Consider the following 26,233-nt stretch of genomic DNA (forward strand, 5'->3'; position numbering starts at 1 on the left):
ATACTTCTATGCAGGGTGGTGAGTATTGTAAAAATGTTGTTCCCGCCTACATGGTCCTCACTTCCATGAGTGGTAAGAAGTTCCAGGAATAGTGCTACTTGGTTTTATGTCACTTGGGCAAGAAAATGCTAGAGAATTATGATCTATCATATTTTCTTCTTGAGAGCCAGCTTGGTGTAGTGGTTAGGCGTGGTGGACTCTAATCTGGACAACCGGGTTTGATTCCCCACTCCTCCACATGAAGCCCGCTGGGTGACCTTGGGCTAGTTACTGTTCTCTCAGAACTCTCTCAGTCCCACCTACCTCACAAGGTGTCTGTTGTGGGGAGAGGCATGGAAGGTGATTGTAAGGCGGTTTGAAACTCCTTAAAGGTAGAGAAAATTGGGGTATAAAAACCAGCTCTTCTTCTTGGAAATGTATAAGCCAGACAGAAACAAGCTGGTAAAGTTTCCCTAGAGACCAACTAGTGCAGGCCCTGCTGCAACTGCACCTCCAGTTATAGCTAACTCCACCTAGGTATTCTCATCTCTGTCCATTCCAACTAGAGATGGCATTTTTCTTCCCTCCACTCCCATCTAGAAAAGTGTCCTTATTTTTCCCAACCTCTGGGTATCTCTCCAACTACCTCAAAGAGTCTCAGCTACTGGGAAACTTCTGTTGTTGATGAAGTGCCAACCCCCTGTCCAACCACGAGCAATCCTCTTACAAAATGCTGGCTGGACAGGAGCCACACTATCTTCATCACATAATGAACATGTGTGTATGAAATGCTGTGCTAGTATTTCTACCCCATCTCTGCTTTTATGTATAAAATGCAACAATAACATTGGAAGCTGTTCCCTAAGTTGAGAAGCTGAGCTTTTGAAAACAGCACATTGGGGGGCTTTGAGTGATCCCATCTAGGACTGCTGAAATGTCTGGCCTGTTGAACTGATGCTGAAATCTGTTTTGCCAGGAGTTTCTTAAACCCTGAGCATTAGAGTAGAGATGGGGTATGTGCTGTTTGGGAACAGAATAATGTGGAAGGGAAGAAGTGGTGGTGGGGGTTTGGAATCAGTTTGCCAAACCTATAAAAGCTAAACCCCTCTCAACTGTCTTGTCAGCATGTGAAAAACAAAGGGATCTGATGAGTCACCGTGTTCTGTGACCCCTGTATTACCTGAGCAAAGCCGGGAAGAGTACTTCAGCGACTGCTGATTTCCCCCCCTTATTATTGGAAGACCTGAGTCATTCTTAATTTTATTGCTTCAAGTATTTGTGCTATCTCCTACTGCCCCCAAGTGAAACTGGAATAAGTGCGAGGTTTGTTATTTGATTTACTTGTTTCCACCCTTCTGTCCCTTTAAGTAGGGAGTGTGTGTAAAGTGCCGTCAAGTCACAGCCGACTTATGGCGACCCCTTATGGGGTTTTCATGGCAAGAGACTAACAGAGGTGGTTTGAGGGGAACAAAAACACTTAAATACAGGCAACCGGGGAGTATGAGAACATGTTAGAACTAGATCCCAGTGTGGTGTGGTGGTTAAGAGCGGTGGACTCTGATCTGGAGAACCGGGTTTGATTCCCCACTCTTCCACATGAGCGGCAGAGGCTAATCTGGTGAAATGGATTTTGTTTCCCCACTCCTACACAGCTGGGTGACCTTGGGCTACTCACAGCTTTCTTAGAGCTCTCAGCCTCACCTATTGCTCCTGACCTGTTGGTCCATGAGCATAAAGAATGGAATAAAGGAATAAAAAAAGAACATGTTAGAACAGGCTTTATTTAACACTGTAGAATTTAAATGTGAAGCTGATAGGCACATCAAACCCACAATGACTAGAGATAGAAATGTGGTAGACTCTTCTCCAGTAGACTAACAAAGATATTTCGCCACACTTACTTTGTGGCACTCCTCACACTTGCAACATAAATCACCTGCAAGTAATGCAGTACACCGAACATCTTCATTGAACAACACTAAATACCTATTATTGGACAGGCATGATGGATTATATCTCACCACAACAGTAGTCTGTGATGCATATTTAAAACCCCAGTTGTACATGGCTGCAAATGCTGTTCTTGGCTGCTGCAGTTGAGATATTTGGAAATGTGAAAGTGTGTAAACAAAGCCCTCTGCTGCTTCAGGACTTAGAATATGCAGTCCTTTTTTTCCTGATTTTTCTTCTGTGATAGTTACTGATGGATAAGATTGCATCTTATCTCATTTGATTTCATTCAGTAGTAATCATGGCCACTGCTGTCCAGTGTTTGCTAGAAAAACAGTATTGGCTTATATACTTCTGCGTTGTATCTCTGTTGCTCCTTAGTCTTAGTCCAAATGGACCCCACACTTTGCACTTGGAGAATTCTCGATGTGCCACTTTTACAGAGACCGTATATCAGCATTTCTTTGATTCTTTCTTCAGAGTCCCCCAGAAAGCTTGGATATGAGGGTGATCTGGATGTGACATCTGTCATCCCATTGATCGCCAGGGTTGATTTGGCTGATCTGGCTGGCTAGGTGGGAGCCCCCTCCCTCCCTCACCGCTCCATGTGCGTCCCGAAGCTGCACTCTCGGTGAAAGAGGATTACTATCCCACCCCCCAGAAAGCTTGCTTCACCTCCTGATTTTCTTTCATGATGTGTTCATGCATTAATGTTACTTAGCTGTATTGCAGTGTTGAAGAAACAGTATGGTAGAACAGAGGAGAATGGTCCAGGCTTTGTCATGCCTATACGAGGTGAGGTACAAAGTAAAGGTAAAGCTGGAGGGGTTGTCTTGAAACAAGACTGGAATGGGTGCTAGAATTTTCTTTTAATCACTTCCAAGAGTATTGAGTTTCCAAAGAAATGGAGTTTGAGATCCAAGAGCAGCCTTGCGCCATGTTGTTGTATCAGGACATAGCAGGGATTTTAACTCTTATTGGTGTCTGCAGGACTTTATTTTGGAGAGAGCGTGAAAGCAAATTTTAGTGAATCATCACAACTTGGAGATGGCGCTGAACAGGATTGCCAGCAGTTGGGGTTCCAGTGCTTTGCAAAAAACTACTTGCCCCTCTCCAAGACTTCCAAATAAATAATTTTGTTTGTATAATTTGCATCATTTATGTAAGTCAAATAACTGAATTTCCATGGTACTGAACTTGAGTTACATTAGTATATTCTGCACTTTTTTAAAAGCACCAAAGTACACATTAGGGATATCATGGAATGGAGATTTGCGCTGGCTAATATGTCATGCTGTCTGCCTTAAAAGGACCCTAGTTGCCCTGACCTGGATGGCCCAGGCTAGCCTGATCTCATCAGATCTCAGAAGCTAAGCAGGGTCAGCCCTGGTTAGTATTTGGATGGGAGACCACCAAGGAATACCAGGGTTGCTGTGCAGAGGAAGGCACTGGCAAACCACCTCAGCTAGTCTCTTGCCATGAAAACCCCCCAAAAGGGGTCACCATAAGTCGGCTGCAACTTGACGGCACTTTACACACACAGTTGCTCAGTAATTAAAGGCAGGACCTGACCCTTCCTTTGTGTGAGACAAGTAGGTCTGGGTGCAGAAGCTTCTGGAAATGTCTAATGTATTTTTTTTTAAAGAAGGGAAAAAAAGATTTATGTCATTTGCCTCATAAGAAAATACCTTCAGTATTTCACAAACAAGAATTGGATCGTGCTTGTGTCGCTCCTGTTCTTTGTAAGCTCTTCCTCCTTTGTTACATGGTGTTGAAGGTTCTCCCATGACTGGCAAAAGGGGCAAAGGAACTAAAATCATAAGGGTTTTGCAATATGATAAACAGTTCAAAATAAACCTTAGTATCTACATTGTGTGTGTGTGTGGGGGGGGGGGGAATGAATGGCAGGCACTAAATTGGATTATGCCATAGTGTTCATGAGCATGAATATGCACCAGAAATAAGATTGCATCTATTCCACTTCAAGAGACCCTGGAGAGATGCAAAATCTGATGAATGGCAATGCTAATGACATATAATATGGTATCCTGAAAAGGCAAGAATGATGACAAACTGGGGACAATGGTTTCCGGAGAAAAGTTTCAGAAAATACTAACTGTAACTTGTAAATAAAGGCAATTGGGTTAACAGTGAAGTCTTCAAAAAGGCTTACAACACTTTTAAAACCTTAAGTTATTTTCCCCCTCTCTTACTTCCACTGTTAGTGTTGCAGAGTGAAATGTTGCAGAGTTTAGCCCTTCCTTTCAGGAGGGGAGAGTGTCTTTGAGAGCCTATAGCAGGGAAAAGCCAGGTGCTGATCTGAGCAGACGTTGGAGTGGCAATTTCTTAGATGGAAGACAACGGCTACTATATTATGTCACTGCTTTCTCCACTGCATTTGTTGTGTGCACTCGGTTTTCCTTTTTACATTTGACCTGTATTGTCCCCTTCTTCCCCTACACCTATGTCCTCTCAAAGGCTGTTCTGTTTCATGTGGCCTTCTAGCATATCTAGTAGCTGGGTATGCTCCAGTGATTATTTACTGTGTAATTGTCCTATAAAGTTTACAGGATGGTGATCGCTCAAATATAATTAAATGCATAGCAGCAATAAAAAGCATTTAATTTTAGAAGCCCCTCATAAAGTTCTAAATGCATAAATATTTCTTGCCAAAATACCTTTCATATGCATCAATAAATTCTAAAGGATGTGCTAATGGCATTGTACTGGCTTTCACATGAACCTGGGAAACTAGGCACGAGTCAGGATTAATGTGTGAAGCATACTGCTGATTAACTTAAGTGATTTTGCAGTTTACTATAACGTTAGCTATCATATTCTGAGTTCTTTGGTGATCTGTTAGTCTGTAATTTCTACTGTTTTTATCTTGCCTTCTCGGGGTGGGGAGAAAACAACAAAATTGGGAAAACTCTTTTTAATTACTCTTTTTTCCAATATAAACATTGGAATATTTTTTGTGGGGTGTACTCAACAAACCTTGTATGAAGAAAGTCTTCCTTTGGAATGAGTGAAACACTCCTTAAGAAGAGGTTTTACACATTCAAAATGTGTAGCATGAAAAATGTTATGTAAGATCTATGGCATTCGGCAGCAATTCCTGTGTGTACTGTAGATATACCTAACATTTTCCATGTGTTGTTTAAATGCAAATAATTTTAGCAACAATTAATGTTTTGCAATGCATTTGATAAGAAATTATTAAAATCCAGCATTTTCAGTGTTATGGCAGAAATAGACATTTTGAAGAGCAAGAAGGCTCAATTTTTGTAGTCATTCAAATTAAGAGAATTTTCTGTATGTACCTTTGTGAGCAAGAGGTATGCAGCCAGAACCCATTGAGGAACCATCTACTGCCATTAAGGAACATTAACAGTCTTCTGTCAGAGGCCCTGGCTCCCTCAGTAGATTGATTCGCAGTACTTGAAGAGCTATCTCACAACAATACTTCTTTCCCAGAAAGAGAGGGGTTATATCTAGGCCAGTTAAAGCTTAAAGCTCCTCCTGGGAAAGAGATTAAATGAATAGGGACTTGATGCATATAAGATTAATCAGTAGCTAGGCACATATTACCAAGTCATTTCCCAATGTTTTTTTTTTACTTTTGAGTAAGAACCCCTGTCTTCTTGACAGTTTTGATCCAAACTATCACCAATTAACACCACAAGATTTTATGTATTTATTTACTTTATTTATATCCCACCTTTCTCCCCAATGGGGACCCAAAGGGGCTTACATAGTTTCCCTCTCCTCTCTTTTATTCTCACAACAACAGGTTAGGGCTGGAGAGTATGTGACTGGCCCAAAGTCACCCAGCAAGCTTCCATGGCAGAGTGGGGATTTGAACCTGGGGTTACCCAGATCCTAGTCTGACATTTTAACCACTACACCACATTGGCTACTTTAAAACAAAACAAAGCTTGCTTGCTATTTTTCTGTCCATCACTTAACTTTTTCAGTAGGTCTTGCAGAAACTTTCCAATATTTTTCTTAAAACCCAATACATCCCCGTACAACAAAATAATTAACTCAGCCACACCTTCTTTGTTTAAATTACATGAGGTAGCATTGTTAGTGTGTTGTAGCAAAATAAGCACAAGTCCTCTAGCACCTTAAAATACTAACAACATTGTATTCCAGCATAAGCTTTTATGGTAAGCCCCTCTCTGATGGGGATATTATCAAACAGCCATGTTGTCTGGGAGTAATTCCCTTTTTCATGATTTCCCAAACAAGGATAAAATTATTCAACGCATCTCTGAGATGCCACTTAGCAGAAACACTGTTAAAGATCGAGTCCAGCGCATGGCAAGTGATGTTAGTCAGCAGCTCACCACTGACTTACGAAAGGCAGCCTGTTACTCCATGTGCTTGGATGAAAGCACAGATATAAATAATCATGCAAGGCTAGCAGTAATTTTGCGTTATGCTGTTGGTGACATCATGAGAGAAGAGCTGGTGAAACTGGTATTTTTGCCTAAAAGAACACAAGGGATAGATATCTATAATGCTGTGATGGAGGCTTTTTTGTCACAAGACATAAGACCAAAAAAAGTGGTTTCAATTACTAGTGATGGGGCACCTTCTATGGTGGGGGCAACATCTGGTTTCATACAATTCTTTGTTAAAGAAACAAAACATCAAGTCATTCAGTTCCCTTGCATTATACATCAAGAAGCTCTTTGTGCCAGGGACAGCAGCAAAAAATTTGATGATGTCCTCAAAGATGTCACAGAAATGGTGAATTACATCATGGCTCGTGCTCTGAATTGTCGACAGTTTCAAGCACTTCTTGAGGAGGTTCAGGCACAGTATAATTGTCTACTTATGTATAATAATGTCCGGTGGCTTAGCAGAGGACGAGTCCTGGAGAGATTTGTAGCCTGCTTGGATGAAATTAGGCTGTTTATGAATGAAAATGGGCAGGAATATCCACAGCTCACTGATATGGCCTGGCTTACCAACCTCATGTTTTTTACAGATTTTACACAACACTTCAATGTACTGAACAAACAACTACAAGGCGTAGGGAAAACAGCAGAAAGGATGTTTTGTGATATCAAAACATTTGAGAGAAAACTGCAGGTTTTTGAAAGAGACCTTGAAAGTGGGCAGCTGAAATATTTTCCAAAACTAAAAATGCATTTAGAAAATTCTACAATATTTGCAGACAATCCTACAAGCCATCAGGAAATCTACAAGGAATTTTCTAGTATTGTAGCAGCTGCACAGGTGAATTTTTGCAACGGATTTTTACAGTTCCGTAAGATGGAGACAACCCTGTGTTTTCTTACTTCTCCAAATAAAGCCAAATTTGAAGAACTTGATCTTTCCTGCCTACACTGGTTAGATTTAGAAAATCTGGAAATGGAGCTAATAGAATTTCAAGAAAGCTCTATCTGGAAAAATAAATTCTGTTTCACCTGCGTGAAACACTTGAGAAGATAGAAGGGATGACAAAGGATAGCACAGTTGGTTCTGAAAATGAAATCCTTAAAGTGTGGAATTCTCTGCCAAATAATTTTAAGTCAATGTAAGCACTTGGGATTGCTTTCCTTACTTTGTTTGGATCACCTTATGCTTGTGAGTAGCTGTTTTCAGCTTTGAATTATATCAAATCTGACACCAGAAACAGACTAACAGATGACCTGAGTGCTGCTCTCAAACTTACAAAGTGTGAGCCAAGGGTGGACAAATTATCATGCACACAACAGCAAAAATCACATTAATTGTTCAAAAGCATGCCAAATGCAAACTTTTACCTTTCAATAAAAAGTTGTTTGTATCATTGAAAGCTCTGTTATTGTGTTTTTCTTTTAAGGCAAAAGATGTTAATGTATGAGTTTTTCTAAACTAAAACCTCAGTATTCAGGTTAAATTGCCGCATTGGCACTCGGCGATAAATAAGTGGGTTTTGGGTTCCAGTTTGGGCACTCGGTCTCTAAAAGGTTCGCCATCACTGTCCTATAAGGAGGCAAAAAAGACATGCCCACTGGAGGTTCGTGCCCACTCCACCAGGGCCCAGGGCTCTTCCGCTGCTCTCCACAGGCGGGTTCCCATCTACGAGATCTGTAAAGCGGCGACATGGGCCAGTGAGGACACCTTCGTGAGACACTACGCCCTGGACCTGCAGGCAAGACGTGATGCTGCAGTGGGGAAGGCGGTCCTCCAGACATTATTCTCCTAGATTGACACCCACCTCCGTTCATGGTAAGCTTGCTAAAATCCCACATGTAGGGCTGCACCGAAGACTGAAAATGAAAACAGAGTTGCACTTACCTGTAACTGCTGTTCATTGACTTCTGCGGTGCAGACAAACATCCCTCCCTCCGACCCCGCTGTCGACCTAAAAAGAAAAGAAAAGAAAAGAAAAAGAAAATTAGTTATTGAAACAAGAGAATCTGGTATCCTTATCAAGATACATGAGTCTTACGATGGGTCATGGTGTGATATGTGTGCCATGCAGTTAGGAGGGCTACAGCCCGGTATACAGGCCGGCGGCGGGAGAGGATCTGAGGAGGGAGGGGATGCCCCGCCCAGGAGCACGCGGTGGGTTCGGTGGGAAGCCTGCGCACAGGTGCAGTCCCACATGTGTGTCTGCACCGAAGACTTCAATGAACAGCAGTTACAGGTAAGTGCAACTGTTTTACTGCTCAAACATGGCTAGCTCCTACCCTGACTTTTCCTTTAGCAGAGACTTTCATCTCTCAACAATTGAATTGTACTTCTAAATGATTGGCCACTTTATGGCTACTTTGTTCCTGGCTGTGAGGATTCAAATATGAGCAAACACTGTGGAATAAATGAGTTTGGAAGTGTATGAGTGTATGGGGGAGGGGAGGAGTATAGCACTACTACATCAAGGAAGGTAGCCATTATTTGTAACTGCATATTTTCTTCCTTTAGCAGTATTTGAAGCTGGGCGCTTCTTACCTGAACACTATCAATGGCTTAAGACTAGTTGTTATTCAGGGGGGAAAGTGAAGCTACTGCTATAGAACCAATGAAGATGATTCTATTCTGCTAAATGGCAGTACCAATTTTCAGAATACTGTGGAGATTATTACACTGTCCTTCCTTCCAATGGTGCTCTGAAAATGGTGATAAAACAACATTGCTTGTTAACTCAGGTAGCCATAAGCAAACCTCAGAAGGCTCTGCTGAAGCTCAAAGGCAGTTGCTTCTTTAATTTGAACTTTCAGACTTCCCTCCATCTTTTTTCCACTGTATATTGTACTTGGAACTCTTACTTCACAGTATGAGAAGGGTCACTCTGGAGACTGGTTTTGAGGTGAGGAGAGATGCACGTTATGTAAAAGAAAGGTAAGAATAACTGACGATATTGGCATCAGGGACTTGGTCCCTGAGAGAACAGCACAGAACGTAGGCCTTCTGCAGGAAACATATTTTCCCTTCGTAGCCATAGGGAATAAAGATTGAATTTCAAACGATGATTTTGACTGTTACAGTGTGCTGATGAGAAGTTATATACTAGGCCATTATATTCCATTCCATGAAACTGCTGTCATAGAGGACTAGTCCACAATGGTTCCTGGTATGCATCCTCGATTAGGCACACTATACAGTACATTTCTTCGCCTGTTTTCACTAGTTCTGTGCAGCCACAGAGCAGCTGAGGGGAACTACTTTTTTTAAAAAGGGGGGGGCAAATGGGCTTGGACCGGCACTGCAGGGGAGGGAAGGTCTCCTGCCTCCCCCCACAAGCAGTTTTCTTGCATGAAAACTGCACACATGGAGCAGCAAAATCAGCAAAATAACCCCCCCAAACATGGCTTTTGTGTGAGAAAACTGCTTGGGGGAGCTCTTGCCTCCCCCTCCCCCATGGCACCATTTGGGCTCTTTAAAAAAAAAGAACAAACGAATGTAAGCAAGTGAGGAAATGTATTGTGTAGTGGAATGAAAATGAAGGGATGAGTCAGTGCTTGGTTCTCATGGCCCTTTCTTACATGCCCTGGATGATGCCGATTGCCACTTTGTGGTCAGGAAAGAATTTCCCCCCAGGCCAGATTGGCCAGGGATACTGAGGGTTTTTTGCTTTCCTCTGGGCATAGAGCTGGGTCACTGGGGGAATGGGGGGTAGTTGTGAATTTCCTGCATTGTGCAGGAGTTGGACTAGATAACCCTTGAGGTCACTTCCGGCTCTCTGATTCTGTGGGTTTAAATTCTAGTGAATACATTCACTTGTAAAATTTAACATAAAATACAAGTTTAACCTTGTAAAATGCAGCCAAGGGGAAAAGCTATTAGAGAATTGGTCCTCCTTTACCCAGCATCTGCTCACCTCCCACAGAAGCTGCTTAATTGAAGTTTAACCTTGTACATTTCCTTGATGTCTGGATATTTTCCATGTTAACCAGACTTCATGTAGGGGAGTTTCTCAGCTGTGACTTTGAAAGGAATGCAGATGTGGGACTAGTTGTAACCCCTTCAAAAAGGTCTGGGCTGCAGTGTGTTAGTCCTCAAATTATTCTAAGTGATTCTGTGAAGCTTTGATAAATCTGAGTTTTAAATTACACTCTGGAATCGATTCCTTTTCTTGAGACCCGCAAGATCTGGTCATTCTTGCCTCTACTACTGACAGATAGCAACTCCAGAACTAGAAGACAGTTACGTTGCTTTGCCAAGGAGTTGGGGAGGGGACATTGTTCTGCTGAGTGTCAAAAGATTTTAGTAGGATTTTAGCTCCCACCTGCTGGGACGTTTTCCCCACTATCCTGTGTGTATTAGATGAATCTGTGGTAGCCTAAATTATTGGAAAGTGGTTGAAGATTGTGATCTGTTTTCATTCATCAGTGTTTGGGATCTATTCTGCAATCATATCAAGTGAAAGGAGATGTCTCCTGGGAAGAAGGGAAAATATTTTCATCTCTTACTAAGCTACATTAGATTAGATACAAGAAATAATGACCTTTTGACTTCTTGGTCCCTGAGGTGAAAGTAAAAGCAAGGAAGTGATGGGGAATAATTCCCAAAGATCACATTCTAGAATGTGGCATCATCATCCTAACCTTCCCTTATTCCAGTACTGTTTGATATAGCAGAGAACCAGCATTTGGATATGGAGTGCTTCAGAACAACAGTGTGTGTTCCTATTAACACTTCCTTTTCTTTCATTAGGTGCATAAACATCAACATTTGGATTACTTAGTTGAAAAACTGGAACAGATTAGAAGTAACGTTTCGGTAAGGCATCAGTATTATTCCTCTGTTCTACCTAAGTTGCCCTTTTATAGTATCTCTTTCCACCACTTTTTGGTCTGTACATTCCTGGCAAAGCAAGGAAAATAAATTGCATCTTAATTTATAATTTGCAGCATTGTCAACAGGAGTCATTCAATGTTAAACAAATGTGCAAAACACTGGAATTGTGTCTGTTTTTCATTTATCTAAGTTGTGCAGTCCAGTTTTTTTAAGTTGTTTGTGTATATAGGCTGTTAGGAAGTCTTTTCCAAATCTTGTTGATGTCCTCTTTACCATGACATTACTCAGGGTTACATCAAAAACACTTATTAAATAAAGTGTTAGTAAATAATAGGGTAGGTTGCCAGTTGCATCTGGCAGCATCAACCAAACTTGTAAACATTTGGGATGCCTTGTTTAATTAAATGTGCAGTAAGCTTTGTAATGGGTATTGTGTTGAAGTATACTGACCACCTAATCAAGTTGAACAAATTACTTTAAATGTAACTTTTCACTGGGTTAAACTATATGCAAAGTCTGTCTGTATTCTAGTGTCATGTAGGTATTCTAGGACTAGTGTTCAAGCCCTTGGAAGCTTTGTACACCGAGTGCCTCTGGAGAGAAGCAACAGCCTCCAGAATAAGGTTGGTAGTCTGGGTAACTGCCCTCTCTTAGCAGGTAAAACTGCCGCTTGCTAGAATAGTACATGGTGGTGGAAAGTGCTGTCAAGTTGCAGTGACAGAAGCCCTGTAGGGTTTTCCAGGTAAGTGACAGAAGTGATTTGCCAATGCCTGCCTTGGCAACTTTCAACTTCCTTGGTGGTCTCCCATCCAAGTACTAACCAGGGTTGACCCTGCTTATCTTCCAAGAGCTGATGAGATCAGGCTAGCCTGGGCCATCCAGGTCAGGGCAGAGTGTAATCCATAACTCCTTCAAAAAACCTAGGACTTGAGAGGAGGTTAGATTGCCCTCCTCACCGTGCAAAGCAAGGCAATTGGTCACTTAAAGAATTGGCTTCTTTATCCTGTGCTCTTACTAGCTTCAGGTAGAGCCCAAAACAAACCAAGGGGTAACGCATTAAAGCACTTTACTAGTTTTGTGCCGTTATATTCCTTCTGGCATTCTTCTCAAAATCTTATGCAGCAGTTGCAAAGTTTTTGAATAGTTGCCCCACCACCTAAATGTAACTGTGGAAGGGATAGCTAATGGAAATAGGGATGTGGTGGGAAAAAATAATCAATACAGTGGTTAAATGAGCAGTGAACCATGAGTACTTTGACAATGAGCTTTAAAGGGAGTTACCCTGGGCATAGTTAATTAAAAGCAAAATAAGCAGCATCCTTCAGCTGGAACTGTAGCTTCTGAGACAGAATCGTTTTCTTCACTTGCTATCACTTACCATTAGGAGATGCAAGTGCCATGAAATTATATGAAAGAGATTATGTTTAATAGCATTGTGGTGATTCTTGCTGCCTTGTGTCCTCTGTTTAACTTAGACTTAACAGTGTAATGTTGGTGAGGGTGGAATGAATTAGTAGAAGTGGGACTTTCTAATGCTGCCGAACAATGGAGGATTATTGTCCCTGCTTTGAGAATAGTACTTTTACAGCGCATTCCTGAGCTGCAGGCGTGCGGGGACGGTGGGGAAGAGGCGCAGCCACGCCACCTCCTAACCTGATCCCCGCATGCCACCAGGACGAAAAAAGGCTTTTAAAGGCTTTTTTCATTTTCGCTGGGGCTAAAAGCCGTCCTGGCCACCGGTGTCCGGGGCCAAAAGGGCATAGGCAGCTAACACCCTCCGGAATGCCCCAGGAACACCTCCTGGGATGCCAGTGTGGGCCTCTACACTGCCAAGATGCTGGCGGAGGGCCCCAGGGTGCCCCAGGGTGGCGTGGCAGCGGCCAAAGACCAGCATCCAGCCCTCCATGCCAGCGTTGGGGCCACTAACACCAGCATAAGTGGCCCGGGCGCCGGTGCGGGAGGCCCAGATGCCGGCACAGTGCCTTCCTGGCCTCCTAAGGGAAGCTCAGGAATGCGCTGTTAGTGTATTTTTAAAGTGCTTTTTCTGTTTGTTTTCAATTTCTCTCTGCTTCTAGCAGGTTCTCAACAGAAGCAGAGAGAAATGAAAAACAAAGAGAAAGAGAACTTAAAAAAATTTCTGAGCATCAGAACTGAGTAGTTCACTTCTGCCTTCTCTTAAGTGTGGAGCCTTCCATGAACTTTTATTTTGTGAGAACGAGTGGCCATGGTGAACTAATCTGTGGTGGGTAAGAACAGTTCAGAGTGGAGTGAGGGAGATGCTCCATCTTCTGTTTTGCTATCACCTTCACTATTTTAAGAATTTATACTTCTGCCAAAGGATACCTAAGGAAGCTGAGTTTTTCAATCAGGTTGTGCTGGCCGGGAATAAAAGAAACCCTCGCCCACGTTCATTTAACTTGCCTTTGGGGTGTCCCTCCCTCCCTCCCTCTATTTTGGCTGTGCTTTTTTGTTTCTGTAAGATCATCACAACTTTTGGGCAGTGTTTGCATGGAGCCAGATCCCATTTGGGGGAAAAGCTGGGCTGCCTACCCCCTTTTCCTCACTTTGGAGCTCCTAGTAAGGGATTTTGGGGGAGGCCAGAAAGGGACGTGCCCAGTTGGGGGATGTCAGAGTGGCCTCCGTCCAAATGGCAGGGGAATTACACAGCAGGCTCCCCTCCAAGTGAGTCCCACATACTGCCATCCCAGGCTACTCCCCACAGGCGGGCTGGGAGTAGGAGGTACGTCTTTGGTCGGCAGGCGGGTTGGCTGATGCCTTGGATCTGGCTTCTATGCTATGCCCATACCCTTACACTGTAACCAGTAAAAGGTTGTGGTTGTTTTCATCCCAGCAAGTTGTGTCTTTAACGGTCATGCCAGGGGTCACCCCTGCAAGTGGTACAGGTATGTATGATGTTTGCTAAGGTGGGGGGGGGGTTCCAGGGGTTATCTACTGTGTAGCTGGCTCCAGTCACTCCCCCGGTTAAGTGCTGGGTTGGCAACCAAGTTACGTTATACTTTGTGCACACTGGGAATTTCTTTCTTGCCCTCAGCACCACACACTGATTGTCAGAAAAGAAATGTCAGTTGGTTAATGGTAGAAATCTAAGTATTTTATAGGAATTCTGTAATGTAGTAAGATTTCCCAGTTTCCTTTTAAAATATGCATTCTTACTTTTAGTAAATGGAGCACAGCTTAATTCTTAATATCCATAATTTAGATCTTGTTTCCTTTGACAATCAGGACCTAGTAATTTATACTTCAGCCTTTGTCACTTAGATTAATGTAATTCGCCAAAATCAGAATAATTTGAAGAGGACCTCAGCCTTTATTTGCCATAAAGGACAGGTGCAAAAGAGAAATTAAATTTGGCACCCCTCTTGTATTCTCCAGTTACTTCTGAAGTTTTACATCCTTGCCTTTCATTTGACATCCTTACATTTGCAAAATCCAGCATAGATAGTTTAGCAGGGATGCTTAAGCCATAATAAGTGATACTTTTGTGGCTTCAATGAAGTGTGCAAAGTTGCTCTAAGTTATTCACAATAAGTAGGCTTTTTTGGCATTGTACCAAAAACAGTGATATTCTGTTCAGTACATAAAAATGCACTAACTACTGCTGGCTAAAGAGGGGCCACACAAGGTGTATGGGCAGGACAACTGCAGCAATTGGCACTGGGATATCTTATTTGCTTTCCCATTACTGAGAGCAGGAATCTGAAATGAGAAGGCAAAACTAAGCACTTGGGAAACTTGGCAGAGTTCTTCCTGGTTACTAATAATAATGTCTTTACTGATGTTTCTTCAAAGGTAGTAGTAAGACTTCTGTCCCAAAGTGCAGCTCCTGTCATTTAAGTGCATATATCACTATTTGAAGAAGCGAAAGATTTATGAGTAATCTAGCTACTAATTCCGTATCTTCTAAAAGACAGCTTGGGAGGTATAGCTAATGCAATTTCAGTTGATTATAAGTAAAGCCATTCATTGTTAGGTCTGTAATAGATTTCCATCAGTGGGACTATATGTTTGGCTTGTAAAAAAAAAGAGATGCTACCGAGGGGAGAAAATATCTTAGAGCTGTCATGCAGAGAAACATATATGGAGAGGTTATTTTATTCTACTGACTTTTCCTTTGCACAGTACCTTTGGGCAGGAGTGCCTGTCAGTCACTTCCCTTTAAAACGTGCCCCCTTACTTTCATGACTCTTGCAGAGTTTCAGACTCAAGGTTGCAAAAGTGATGATAGGCTGAGAATACTGGTGGAGGTAAAAGAATCCTGTTCCCCCCTTGGTGGAAACCAGACTGGGGAAACAACAGTGAGGGGAGGGGGTTAAGCAGTTCTCCAATTCCCTCTGCTTTAGACTCTCAGCTTCCTGAGGCTGCTTTTTCAATAGAATTGGGTGAAAATTTACATTATACCATAATGTAAATTCTTAGTTTGGCCCACAGTTCCTGATCATTGAATGGGCATGAGGTCTGGTTCTCGCGTAAAGGGGAATAAGATAATAGAATGGAATGTGTCACTTCCAACTACGGGTGGAACATCATGTTTTAGAATGCTGTCTGTGTTTAAACATTCAGTGCAAACTGGAACGAGCACAGCAAGCCAAGAGAAGATAACTTTTTTCTTCTTGTGCTAGTTATCTGTTCATATGGAGTTTTTTTTAATGCAAAGGAACGTTCAAAGCTGGACTCTACCACCTTCAGTCTGAAGGTGATGCTGGGCCATCCTGAAAGATCAGCATTCTGCCACCTAACGTTCCTGCATGCATCAACCAGATTGATTTAGCAACTGGAATCCTTGTTCAGTGGAGCACATCTAGCTTTGTTTGCATGGCCAAATGTCTTCGAACTTTGTAATTTAGAAACTTCAGTTCAGATATCTGTTTTTGTCTCAACACCTGTGTTCCTCAAACTTCTTGAAATTGTGCTCCCCTCCATAACTTCACTCTTTCTTCTTTCTGCTGAGATATATCATCTGTATAGTGGGAGTAATGCATAGTGATCCTGTCCTATCCGTGAAGGTTTGTGGATTAGTGTAAAACAGTACTAAAGGTTTTTTTTTAGCACAGGAGTTTTTGCTTCAGCAGTTGAAACAATATATCCAGGATGAAAGTTTCTATACTTTGCTGATTCTGCTCATCAGAATCTTACAGTGGGTAGGGGAAAAAAGGAGTTCAAAAGTTGCCTGTTATTAAGAAGCTTGGATATTCCTATGACTTGTACTGAATAAGTGGTGTCACACTGTCCAGGTCATTGGTGGGCCAGTATAATCTTTTAAACAACTTGAAGAAGGTTCCACCGGTTATGTTATCCTTTACAGCTAGGGTGTGCTTTTCTCATGCATGTGTTAATATTTTATAGTCTGTTTTGTTTTATATTATTTTGTTTGTTAGCCACTGCAGCACTGCCGACAAGAAGAGATTTAGCAAGTCATAGAAATAAAATTGTCTTAGGCCATTTATGCATGGGAGGTGTTGCCTTGGATTTGCCACTCTCTAGATGCACATTTTCCCCATCTGAATTCTCAGAACTAAAAAAAAAAATCCCCCCCATGCAGAGTGTTGAGAATTTGTATTGGAAAAATGTGTATCTAGAGAGCGGCAAATCCAAGGCAAAACCTTCCATGCATAAATGGCCTTAGTCTGGCACTGATTCAAGGGGAGGGTTCGACACTACCCACCTCCTTCAAAATGCCTGGCGAATGGAGATATGAAGAAGGCCCACTCCTTGTAAGCAAGCAGGCTCCTGGGGCTAAGAAAGAAGGGATGGGATGTAGAAGTAGTAGCCTGATTGCTCTGTGGACTGTCCAAACAGGCAAGTTCTGAGCATCTGCTCCTCCAACTGCTGCGTGTGAAAGGATCCTTCTCTGACTCAAATGAGTGATTGCCTAATATTGCTTCAGTCCTGCCACATGTACTGTTGATGTGTTTTTTGTTTCTCTACCTGCCATTATTAAAAAATATATGTATATATGGGCTAGTGGGGTTGGAAGGTGATGTATGGAAAGGAAGAAGTTCCTTATGTAGCAAGTTGTCAGTATTCATCTTGGATAACAGAAATGTTAAATTACTATGAAATATCAGAATGAACTTTATTTTTAATTAGAATTATGTGCAGATACTTCGCTAACTGCTATATGTAACTGTGGCTTATCTGTCTAGTACTTTTTTGAATTTGAATGAGAGAATCTTAATAAAGAGTAATTTTAATTAAAACATCTGTCCAGAGGCAGACTGTTGCATTCACAATTGAATGCTACTTTCAGATAGTTAAAGAATTTCCACGTATGTGTGACATCGTGGAGGTTATCCTTAAAGGCATGAATGTCTGTTTTTGTGTCTCAGAACAACTTGCTGTGTTGAAAGCTTAAATGTACTCATCATTTCTCTTGAAGTCTGTGCCGGCAGGTGCGTTGATGGATTCATACAGCTAGTAATTTTCTGTAATTGTTTATTTTATATGACAAACAACAAGGAAAATGTGAAGTTTTTCAGCCAGTGTGAATTCATAGCACAGAACTTTGCTTCCTCTGAGTTTCTGCTTCTTGTTCTAGCCCCTTCAAATCTTTCTTTTTTCTCCCTAGGTTGCCAGTCAAGTAGAGACACCAAAATTGCCTGCCCCACAGCTTGTGCCTGCATCTTTGGTAGGTGTGTCTTGCTTTATTTCTCTCTCTCAAATGGTATCGCCTCTTTTTTTCTTTCTATTGGCCTGCTGTCACTCTCACCCTGATCAGATGTAAACATGCTAGAATAGAAGTGATGGGCTGCCTTTGTCAGTGGGATGGGAACCAGAGCCGGCAGGAGGGGAGGAACAATCCAGAGGGACTGGGCTGCAGGAAGCCACCCTAGGCTAGGAGCACTTACTGGGACACATTTTTTCTCCTACCAGAAGGGTCAGCTGCCAGAAGGGTCAGCTGTGTAGTGGCATAGATGGAAGCTGTGGAGTCAGCAGAGCAGAATTGTGTTGGCTTCTGACTAACCTGAAATAAATAAACACTGAAATAAACACTGATTTAAAGAGAGCCTGTGAGGAGCAAGCCAGCTCGCCCAAAGGTGTCCAGAGAGAGAGAGAGAGAGAGAGAGAGAGAGAGAGAGAGAGAGAGAGAGAAGGCAGAAGGGTGCATTCTGAGGTTCGAAGGAAGCTAGTAGTGACACCACTCTTTCTGTAACTGAGTTCATATTGCTACTAGAATATATAATATGTATAATTTAACATTCCAGTTGTGCACTAGAAGGAAAAGTTCGGATTCCAGGAAAACATCTGGGGTTTCTCTGCCTTGTGCAATCTTAGTATGGTTAGGAATATGGTCTGGTATGCGCATAGTCTGGTGAAGGGACAGGACAATATAGCTGTGCTCAGTAGCTTGTTTCTCAACAACCCTTGGGTTTCTCAACAATGGTAACCTCTATCTTTCCCGTAGGCATCATGACAGCTGCAGTAGAGCTTCAATGGCAGGTTGCTGAAGTGCTGCATTAATCTCTCAGGCTGTCATCACAAGATAGCCCATAATTTGGCTTGTGCTATGAATAGACTCAAATTGTATTGGTTAAAATTGTCCTGGCCAGAGCTGATGTTTGCCTAATGCGAACAATTAGAATCATTATTCGAGAGAGTCTTTGTGAACCATCATTCTCATTCTTCTCTCCATCCCTCTCTGATACATGTGACTAATAATGGGCAAATCTCTCTCTAAAAGGCTGTGCCATTCCACTCAGATAAATTGGGACTGGGAATCTAATGTAGAGTAGCTAAGAAACCAGGAGATTGAATGCTTGACAATGGCAATCTGCCTCCAACTCTCCTCCATGTTGACAAGTCTTAGAAAGCATACATCTTGGGTAATTGAATGCCCTTATAGAATAAACTAGAGTTTGGTTGTACAGTTGGCCTAGATATTGGGCAGGTAATGCAGACTGGCACAGAAGAAGCAACTGTTGATGTGCCTGAAGTTTAAAACAGCTGTGTGCACACTTACCCATAAACACCTTTTCTTTTTCTTTATTCCTTGGTCCAGAGTTAGCAGGGGGACCAAGCTGGGTGGGTGTCAATGGGTGCAGAGTGCTGCCACCACCACTGAGAAGCCTTTGTTGTTCATCTCACTACCCTTGTAGTTCTGTTTGGAAGAGCAGGCCAAAGAGTTTGGAACAAATTATTTGTCTTCTCCCCTCCAATGACACGAAACAGACTTACTTCTGAATAAATCTCCCTGGAAGAAAGGATGTTATGAGGAGTTGCTCAGGGACCTCTCCTCCTTATTCAAGAGGGAAGGAATATATGGATACTATAGGGAAGTGTGAGAATACTCCTCTGGTGCCTAATTTTAGCCAATGGAAAAATCTTTTCTTCCCTTTCAAAACAGAGGGGGAAGGCATCAGAGCATCTCGTATTAGCTGATTGTGTATAACCTTCCAAAAGGAGATGAAAAAGCACAAGGAAAGCAACTTCCATCCCTAGGGTTTCGTAGTTCTAGGCCTAAGGCATTGGAATAAATAATAATGAAACAGATTCATTAAAGAAGGAAAGTTGTGTATGCTCTGGGATGCAACTTCACAACTTCTTGTGAAAGAGGACTACTATATGGCTAATATCCCCAGTGTATTCTTCCTACTGGCCAGGCTTATTTCTTATTTTATTTTTTAAATTTTGATTGAATTATTTTTCCATTCCACTGCCGTCTCTGAATCTTAAATGAAAACAAGAAGAAAAGTAGAACAAGAAGATAAGTTAAACTGCAAAAGTTATCTGTTTGGCAGGTATTTCGTTTCTGCTTTGTGATGCTGCATTTAAGAATATTGAGTGAGAAGCTGATTGATGACTTTAGGTGGCACCTGCCTAACAATTCTCTGGCATAAATGCACAAATATTCTTGTACAAGTGGTCTCTCAAGCTTGCTTTTCTCTGGCAGTAAAATGGTTTAAGGTTTTCTTGAAAGTTGTCTTTATTCTGAATTCCATAGCAATATCTTGCATATGTGCGACATGATCTATAGCAGTGGTTCCCAACCTTTTTTTGACCAGGGACCACTAGGACTTTTTTGTTCGGTGCAGGGACCCCAATGTTCAAAATAAAAATTCTGAGAATTTGAAAATAAACTTTAATCATAACTGTTAGTTAAACAATAAACTTAGAATAATATTTGAATATCTATTTTTATAATAGAGAACTTTTAATTGAAAATATTAATTTATTATGGGTTTATAACTTTGTTTTGCGGGCCTTAATTTAGTTCTCGTGGACCCCTGGGGGTCCATGAACCCCAAGTTGGGAACCAGTGATCTATAGCTTAGCTCACTGTTTTATTTGCTTTTCATGTATTCTCACTATGCCACACTAAATGTGAATATAGTCTTTAAAAGTGCCTTAGAATAGTAACTGTCCTGGTTTTACTATAGCATAGGCCCGAATAGAACTGGTGTTCTTACTTGCCTATCAGCCCTGGTGTTCCAAAGCTGTAAAAAGGAAATTGACTGTAAGTGCCTAATAGCTGCTTAGCTCTCCTGGTATGTTTTTAAGGGTTTAAGGTTAGAATCTCTCATACTTTACATTTATTCACCAAATTCGACTCCAGTGGGGCAAAATGAAAATAGAGTAGGAAAAAGTACATATAGTTTAGACAAAACAAACAGAAACTAACCAACTATAACTTGGGCTGGCATTCAAGCTGATGGAGCAGCTCATTCAAGGGCATAAACTACAGGTTAAGAAGAAGAGTTGGTTTTCATATGCCGACTTTCTCTACCACTTAAGGCAGAATCAAATAGGCTTACAATCACCTTCCCTTCCCCTCCCTACAACAGACACCTTGTGAGGTGGGTGAGGCTGAGAGAGTGTGACTTGCCCAAGGTCACCCAGCTGGCTTCGTGTGTAGGAGTGGGGAAACAAATCTAGTTCACCAGATTAGCCTCCGCCACTCATGTGGAGGAGTGGGGAATCCCGGTTCTCCAGATCAGACTCCACCGCTCCAAACCACCGCTCCTAACCGCTACACCACGCTGGGCCAATAGCCTCTTGGTTCATGTCTGTGTGTGTGTGGGGGGGGGGGGGGCTTGGGTTTTAGTTTGAACGACCTGCTTCTAATATACTAGTAAAGCGTTTTTTAATTCATTCTGTAATAATGCCAGGATAACTTTCTGAGATGCTGAAAGAATTAAGTGAGGTTTACGTGGCCACTACCTAAAGCCACAAGATGATTACTGTAAAAAATGTTGTGTATTTGAAGCTTGCTCGAGACCATTGTTGAATTGGATAATTCATCATCCTGAGATTAATTACATTTAATTATATTGTCGACATGAATAGCTCCCTGTGCTGTGCACAATTTGTACAAATTTGTACCTGTCTCATCCATTCTAAACAATTGCATAGCTACTTGTGCTGTGTCTCTCATGCTTCTTGCTTTCATGGTTTCCTTTCACTGTATTTGATCAACTTCACTGAGTATGCATTCAGCACATATGCTGTGACAACTATGTCCCTGTTGTGCTAACATGGACAGATTCCAGGAGTTCGAGCTTGCTTTGGTTACATTTCTGTGCTCACTCCCCCCTCCAATACAGTTCTGAGAAAATCCCTTCGATCTATCAAATTTATTTACCAGATTGAGGGAAAAGGTGTTACACTGGTATGAGGTAAAGGGTTACACGGAAATAAACACAAATCAGCATTTTTAAACACACAAATTCATGTTTATTTTGGCAGTTTCTGTTGAGCTTCAACATTACTGAATATGTTGGGGTCCCAGCTAATATGTGGTGGCCCAGACTGTCCGCAGGCCCTGCAGCGGCTCTTACGCCCCACACAAAAATCACTGTAACACCTGCTGTTCTGCAATCCTCTGGGTACAGAGGCTGGCTTTAGCAACAAGTTACAAATACTGGTTAGTAGAGCAACAATTTCACCTTTGATTTCTTAAGAATTCTTGGTTGTCTGGCATCTGCACCTAGAGGCTTACTGGTTTTTAATTTGTCCAGATAGTCCTAGAATTTAATCTCTCGTCAACTCAGTTTGATTCAGTTCTTCAGACTCTCTTCCTGAAAACAGCGATTCTTGTATGGGTATGTGCCCCACCCTTTCCACGGTGAAAATCTAGCATCAGTAATATCATGTACAATAACGTTTGGAGTAACTGCATGGTAAAACATCATTGTTAATATAGTGACTGAAATCCACATGAATCTCAATAATTATAAACCAAAGCAAATGTACTGGTTAGAAAATAAATCCTTTTGGGGTTTGATTGTCTCATTGTAACAGGGTGTCCAAATGAAAATCAAATCACACAAATTAATCATTTTTGCAAGAGGTCATGTCTGATTACTTTAGTATTAGGGTTAGCCCGTATAGGTAAAATGGCTAACTATCTTTCTTCTTTGGATGTCCCCACACAGCGTAGAGCTTTTTTATTAGCTAGAGTAAACGCTTTCCCATCTAAAATGCTTTCCGGCAGATATTCCCAAATCCCAAGGCATGAACGTTTATGCTCGTGTAATCTTAATTCAATCGATACTATTGATCACATAATTTTAGATTGTCCTTTTTATGAATGTACGAGCGAAAAACTATTGTCTGCTTTATTAGCTACCAAAAGATCTTTGAACAACAAATTGAAATGCCAATTTCTCTTGAATGACTCAATAACGGCGATGGTAGCCCAATTTCTTTCTGAGATGTTGAAAATTAAAGCTGTTTTTAACCAGTATATTTTGTAAATCATAATTTATAGGAATTATTACTAATCCCTAATTTAAAGGGTGCTGTACTTATATCCTTCTTCGATCATTGGCTAAAGTATTGTAATTATGCCAGTAAAGGTATGTGTGTATATATTAGGATTAGCTAATAATTTTTGTATGGCTGTCTTGGCAGACTTAGAAAACTGATACAGACATATCTACTTTTGATTAGGAGACAGCAAGACTTGCACTTTCAGTCTTTCAGTCATAAGAAGTATTCTTTAATTATGTTTGTAGCTAATTGTACTTTTTTTCTTTTTAGCGGATTATAAACCCTAGAGAAGTTTAACTTTGGAATCGATTTCTGAACTGATGGAACTCCTATTGAGACTGAAGTGTAATATAAGTACAAGAAATAGGGGTGTGTGCACTGTTTTTTTTCCTGATTTTTCTTTGTTCAGGTTTATTAAACCTGAAATTTTTTGAAAAACCTGGAAAAACATGAATTTTTCAAAAGAAAATCAGGTTAATAAACCTGAACCCAAAAAATACTGAAAAAAATTAGGAAAACGGGGGTGTTCCGATCACTGCTGCCTGCGCACTCTGTGGAGTCTCAATCTGTGGAAGGCCTTGGCCCCTCCCCGGAGTCATAACCTGCAGGCAGCGGGGCTGGTAAAAATGCCCACGCCTTCCTCTCCTAGCTGCTCTCCAGAGGCCCAAGCCAGCAAGCATCCTGGAGAGAAAGGCAAGGGCATTCCTATCCACACCACCCACCTTCTCCAGAGTCTGGTGAAGGTGGGTGGCGTGGATGTTCCTCAGATCTGTGCTGCCCCCCTTCTCCAGACTACAGAGAAGATAGCTGCATGGATCTGAGTCAGCAAACAGGTAGGGAAGAGGAAGGAGGAAAATGGCGGCGGGGCCAAAGCAGCCCGAATAATGCCAAATAAATTCAGCATTAGTCGAATCCACGTTTTTTGCCCTTACTTTTTTGACAATAAATTTTCAGATTTTTTTTTTTTATTTGGTGTATCGATATGCACATCCCTAACAAGAACTGGCTGCTGTAGATTTTACACTAGTTGAATGCAGCAATGCAAAGTGGTTTTTGTGCTTTGTGATTGACTCTGTGATATTATTGAAATGAAAATACTCAAGTGGGAAATCAGATGCATGGCTAAAGGCTGAGAGACTTCTTTTTTTATTTTTACCATCAAGTTGCTGAAGACTTATGGCGACTCCATGGGTTTTCAAGGCAAAAGACGTTCAGAGGTGGTTTGCTATTACCTGCCTCTGCATAGCAACCCTCGATGTCCTTGGTGATCTTCCACTCAAGGAACATGAAAAGTGAGCAGTGCAAATGTGGCTTCACAAAACAGTCCTTCAGTACACGTATCTTGCAAAAAGGAAAAATGTATAGAGTGGGTTCCTGTAGCCCCATTATGTGATCTTAAGCTTGGTTACTGAGCTGCTAGAGAGCACAAAGTTGACTCCCTTCATAGTCAGTGAAAATGCTGGAAGACTGTGGCAGAAATCCTAAAACTCGCTAAGGTTCGAGTGCCACCTAGAGCATCTGGGATTTAGGATTCCCAGAGATTCCATTAGAATTAGTTATTCACTTCCATTCCACATTGGACCCTACTGGCAGACTTAATGCCTTTTGGACAAAGGATGATCCAGTTTGGACCAGACCATTTATTTGTCATGGAAATTCAGTCATTACTAGGCGTTTGATGGAGGTGGAACTATATTTTATATGGCTCTGATTGCTAAAAGTAGCTTCTGACATCAGAGATGGGGATTTGCATGTGAATGGAGAAATCCACTTGTCATTCTTATAAAGGAGGCTGATTTAGGTGCGGCTCCATTTATTATAAATATCTGGACATTTGGGATTTTCCCTTGTCTTCAGTTTTCAGTTTTCAGTAGAAATTGGGTCCAGAGGAAGTTGGGTAAGGGTTAAGGACTCTTTCAACTTCTTGTTATCACAAGGAACTTATGCTTAAGCTACAATAGATTTGTTACATTTTTTAGAGTGCCACAAAACTTTGCAGTTTGTGGGAAAGGTGGGTTTGGGTGTGTGTGCATGTATGCTAAAGAAATTATTTATACAAATGCCCTTGTTTCTCTCCGTTCCTCCCACTACTGCCAAAGAAAAGGACTTGATATGCTAATATAGTAAGCTTTACTCCCCTGAAGAAAAAACTTTGAGTTAAGGCACTTAGGATGAAACTCTAAGGGCTGTTAATCCTACAGCTTGAGGATGTAGACTTGTATCAACAGCTATGGTTGGGAGACATTTTAACAGCTTAGTCGTAGATTCTGCACAATTAGGTTCCTGCTGATGGTTTTATGATTCCATCTTAAAGATCCAGTCTAGACTGCCCTGTGTGCAAGGAAGAAGACTTAAATGGGCTATTAGGTATTTAAAGGTTGGTAAATTCTTACACTGATAATTTAGTTTTAGAAAAGTTTATAAAAGTGGACAAAGTTTTTTAAACCTCTTCTGAGAATCCCCTTCAAAGATGGTGTTGACTAAGATTTTAAGTGACCAAGCCTACTGTGGCAATCACCCCCAAAAGTCCTTCTCCTCCTTCAGGGCTTTGTGATTATAGCTTCAGGCAAATCCAAGTGACTGTCAGCCAGACAGAGCTCCCCTGGATGGGAGGGGGTGAGCACACTTTAAACTGTGTGTACCAAAAATGGCTGCTGCAGGAGGCTCCACCTCCTGCAGAAGCCATTTTGTGGTAGCTATTTTGTTGCTGTCCTCGCCATGCCATGTCAGAATTCCAGAGATGCCTGCAGGCTCAAAGACACGGTGTAAAACATGTAAAATAGGACATTCTTTATCCCCCCCAATTCTCTCTTTTCCCCCTATGCTTGTTCCTATACCTTTCAATCATACAAGATTGTTCCCCTCTGTATTTTGTGCATGTGTGTGCCCCATCTTTCCACAAAACTGAGGTAGTATAAAAGGAATACTATACTGGGTCAGTGATTTAAAGGGGCAGTCTATGGCAGTGGGGACAGGTTGGTTCAGGCAAATACTGGAACTTGAGGAAGGTCAGGTTTTAGTAGTGGATACAATGCTGGGACACAGGCAGCTGTCCAATAGAAGCCAATGTCATACTGATGTTCTCTGTGACAGATGCTGCAAAATCTGCTTTATGGTGCTGCATAATAAGAACAATGCTCCAGCAGGAATTGTGTTCAGGTTGAACTCTTCTTTGCTTATCTACAAGCAGCCTCCCTTCATCCTGTTCCTGAAATGTAATATTGGCTTGGTTTTTTAAGCTCACAGGCCTGTCCTTTACTGGAATAAGATGAGTGTTTCTGAGCAACTGTACATGTGCTGCATTTGCTAGACAATGCCAGAGCTAGAGGCCACGGAG

The 26,233-nt window shown here is 41.6% G+C and overlaps 1 protein-coding gene across 1 annotated transcript in view; it reads left to right on the forward strand.

The window, feature by feature from the left end:
• Positions 1–26,233, forward strand: part of GLP1R (glucagon like peptide 1 receptor) — a 133,703-nt gene that overhangs the window by 38,782 nt on the left and 68,688 nt on the right. Inside the window, exons 2-4 of the mRNA XM_056853359.1 lie at positions 2,651–2,729; positions 11,086–11,151; positions 17,756–17,815. Of these exons, the coding sequence (XP_056709337.1) occupies positions 2,651–2,729; positions 11,086–11,151; positions 17,756–17,815 (205 nt within the window). The remainder of the gene's footprint in view (positions 1–2,650; positions 2,730–11,085; positions 11,152–17,755; positions 17,816–26,233) is intronic.

Source organism: Euleptes europaea, chromosome 7 (assembly GCF_029931775.1).
Source record: "Euleptes europaea isolate rEulEur1 chromosome 7, rEulEur1.hap1, whole genome shotgun sequence".
NCBI lineage: Eukaryota > Metazoa > Chordata > Lepidosauria > Squamata > Sphaerodactylidae > Euleptes > Euleptes europaea.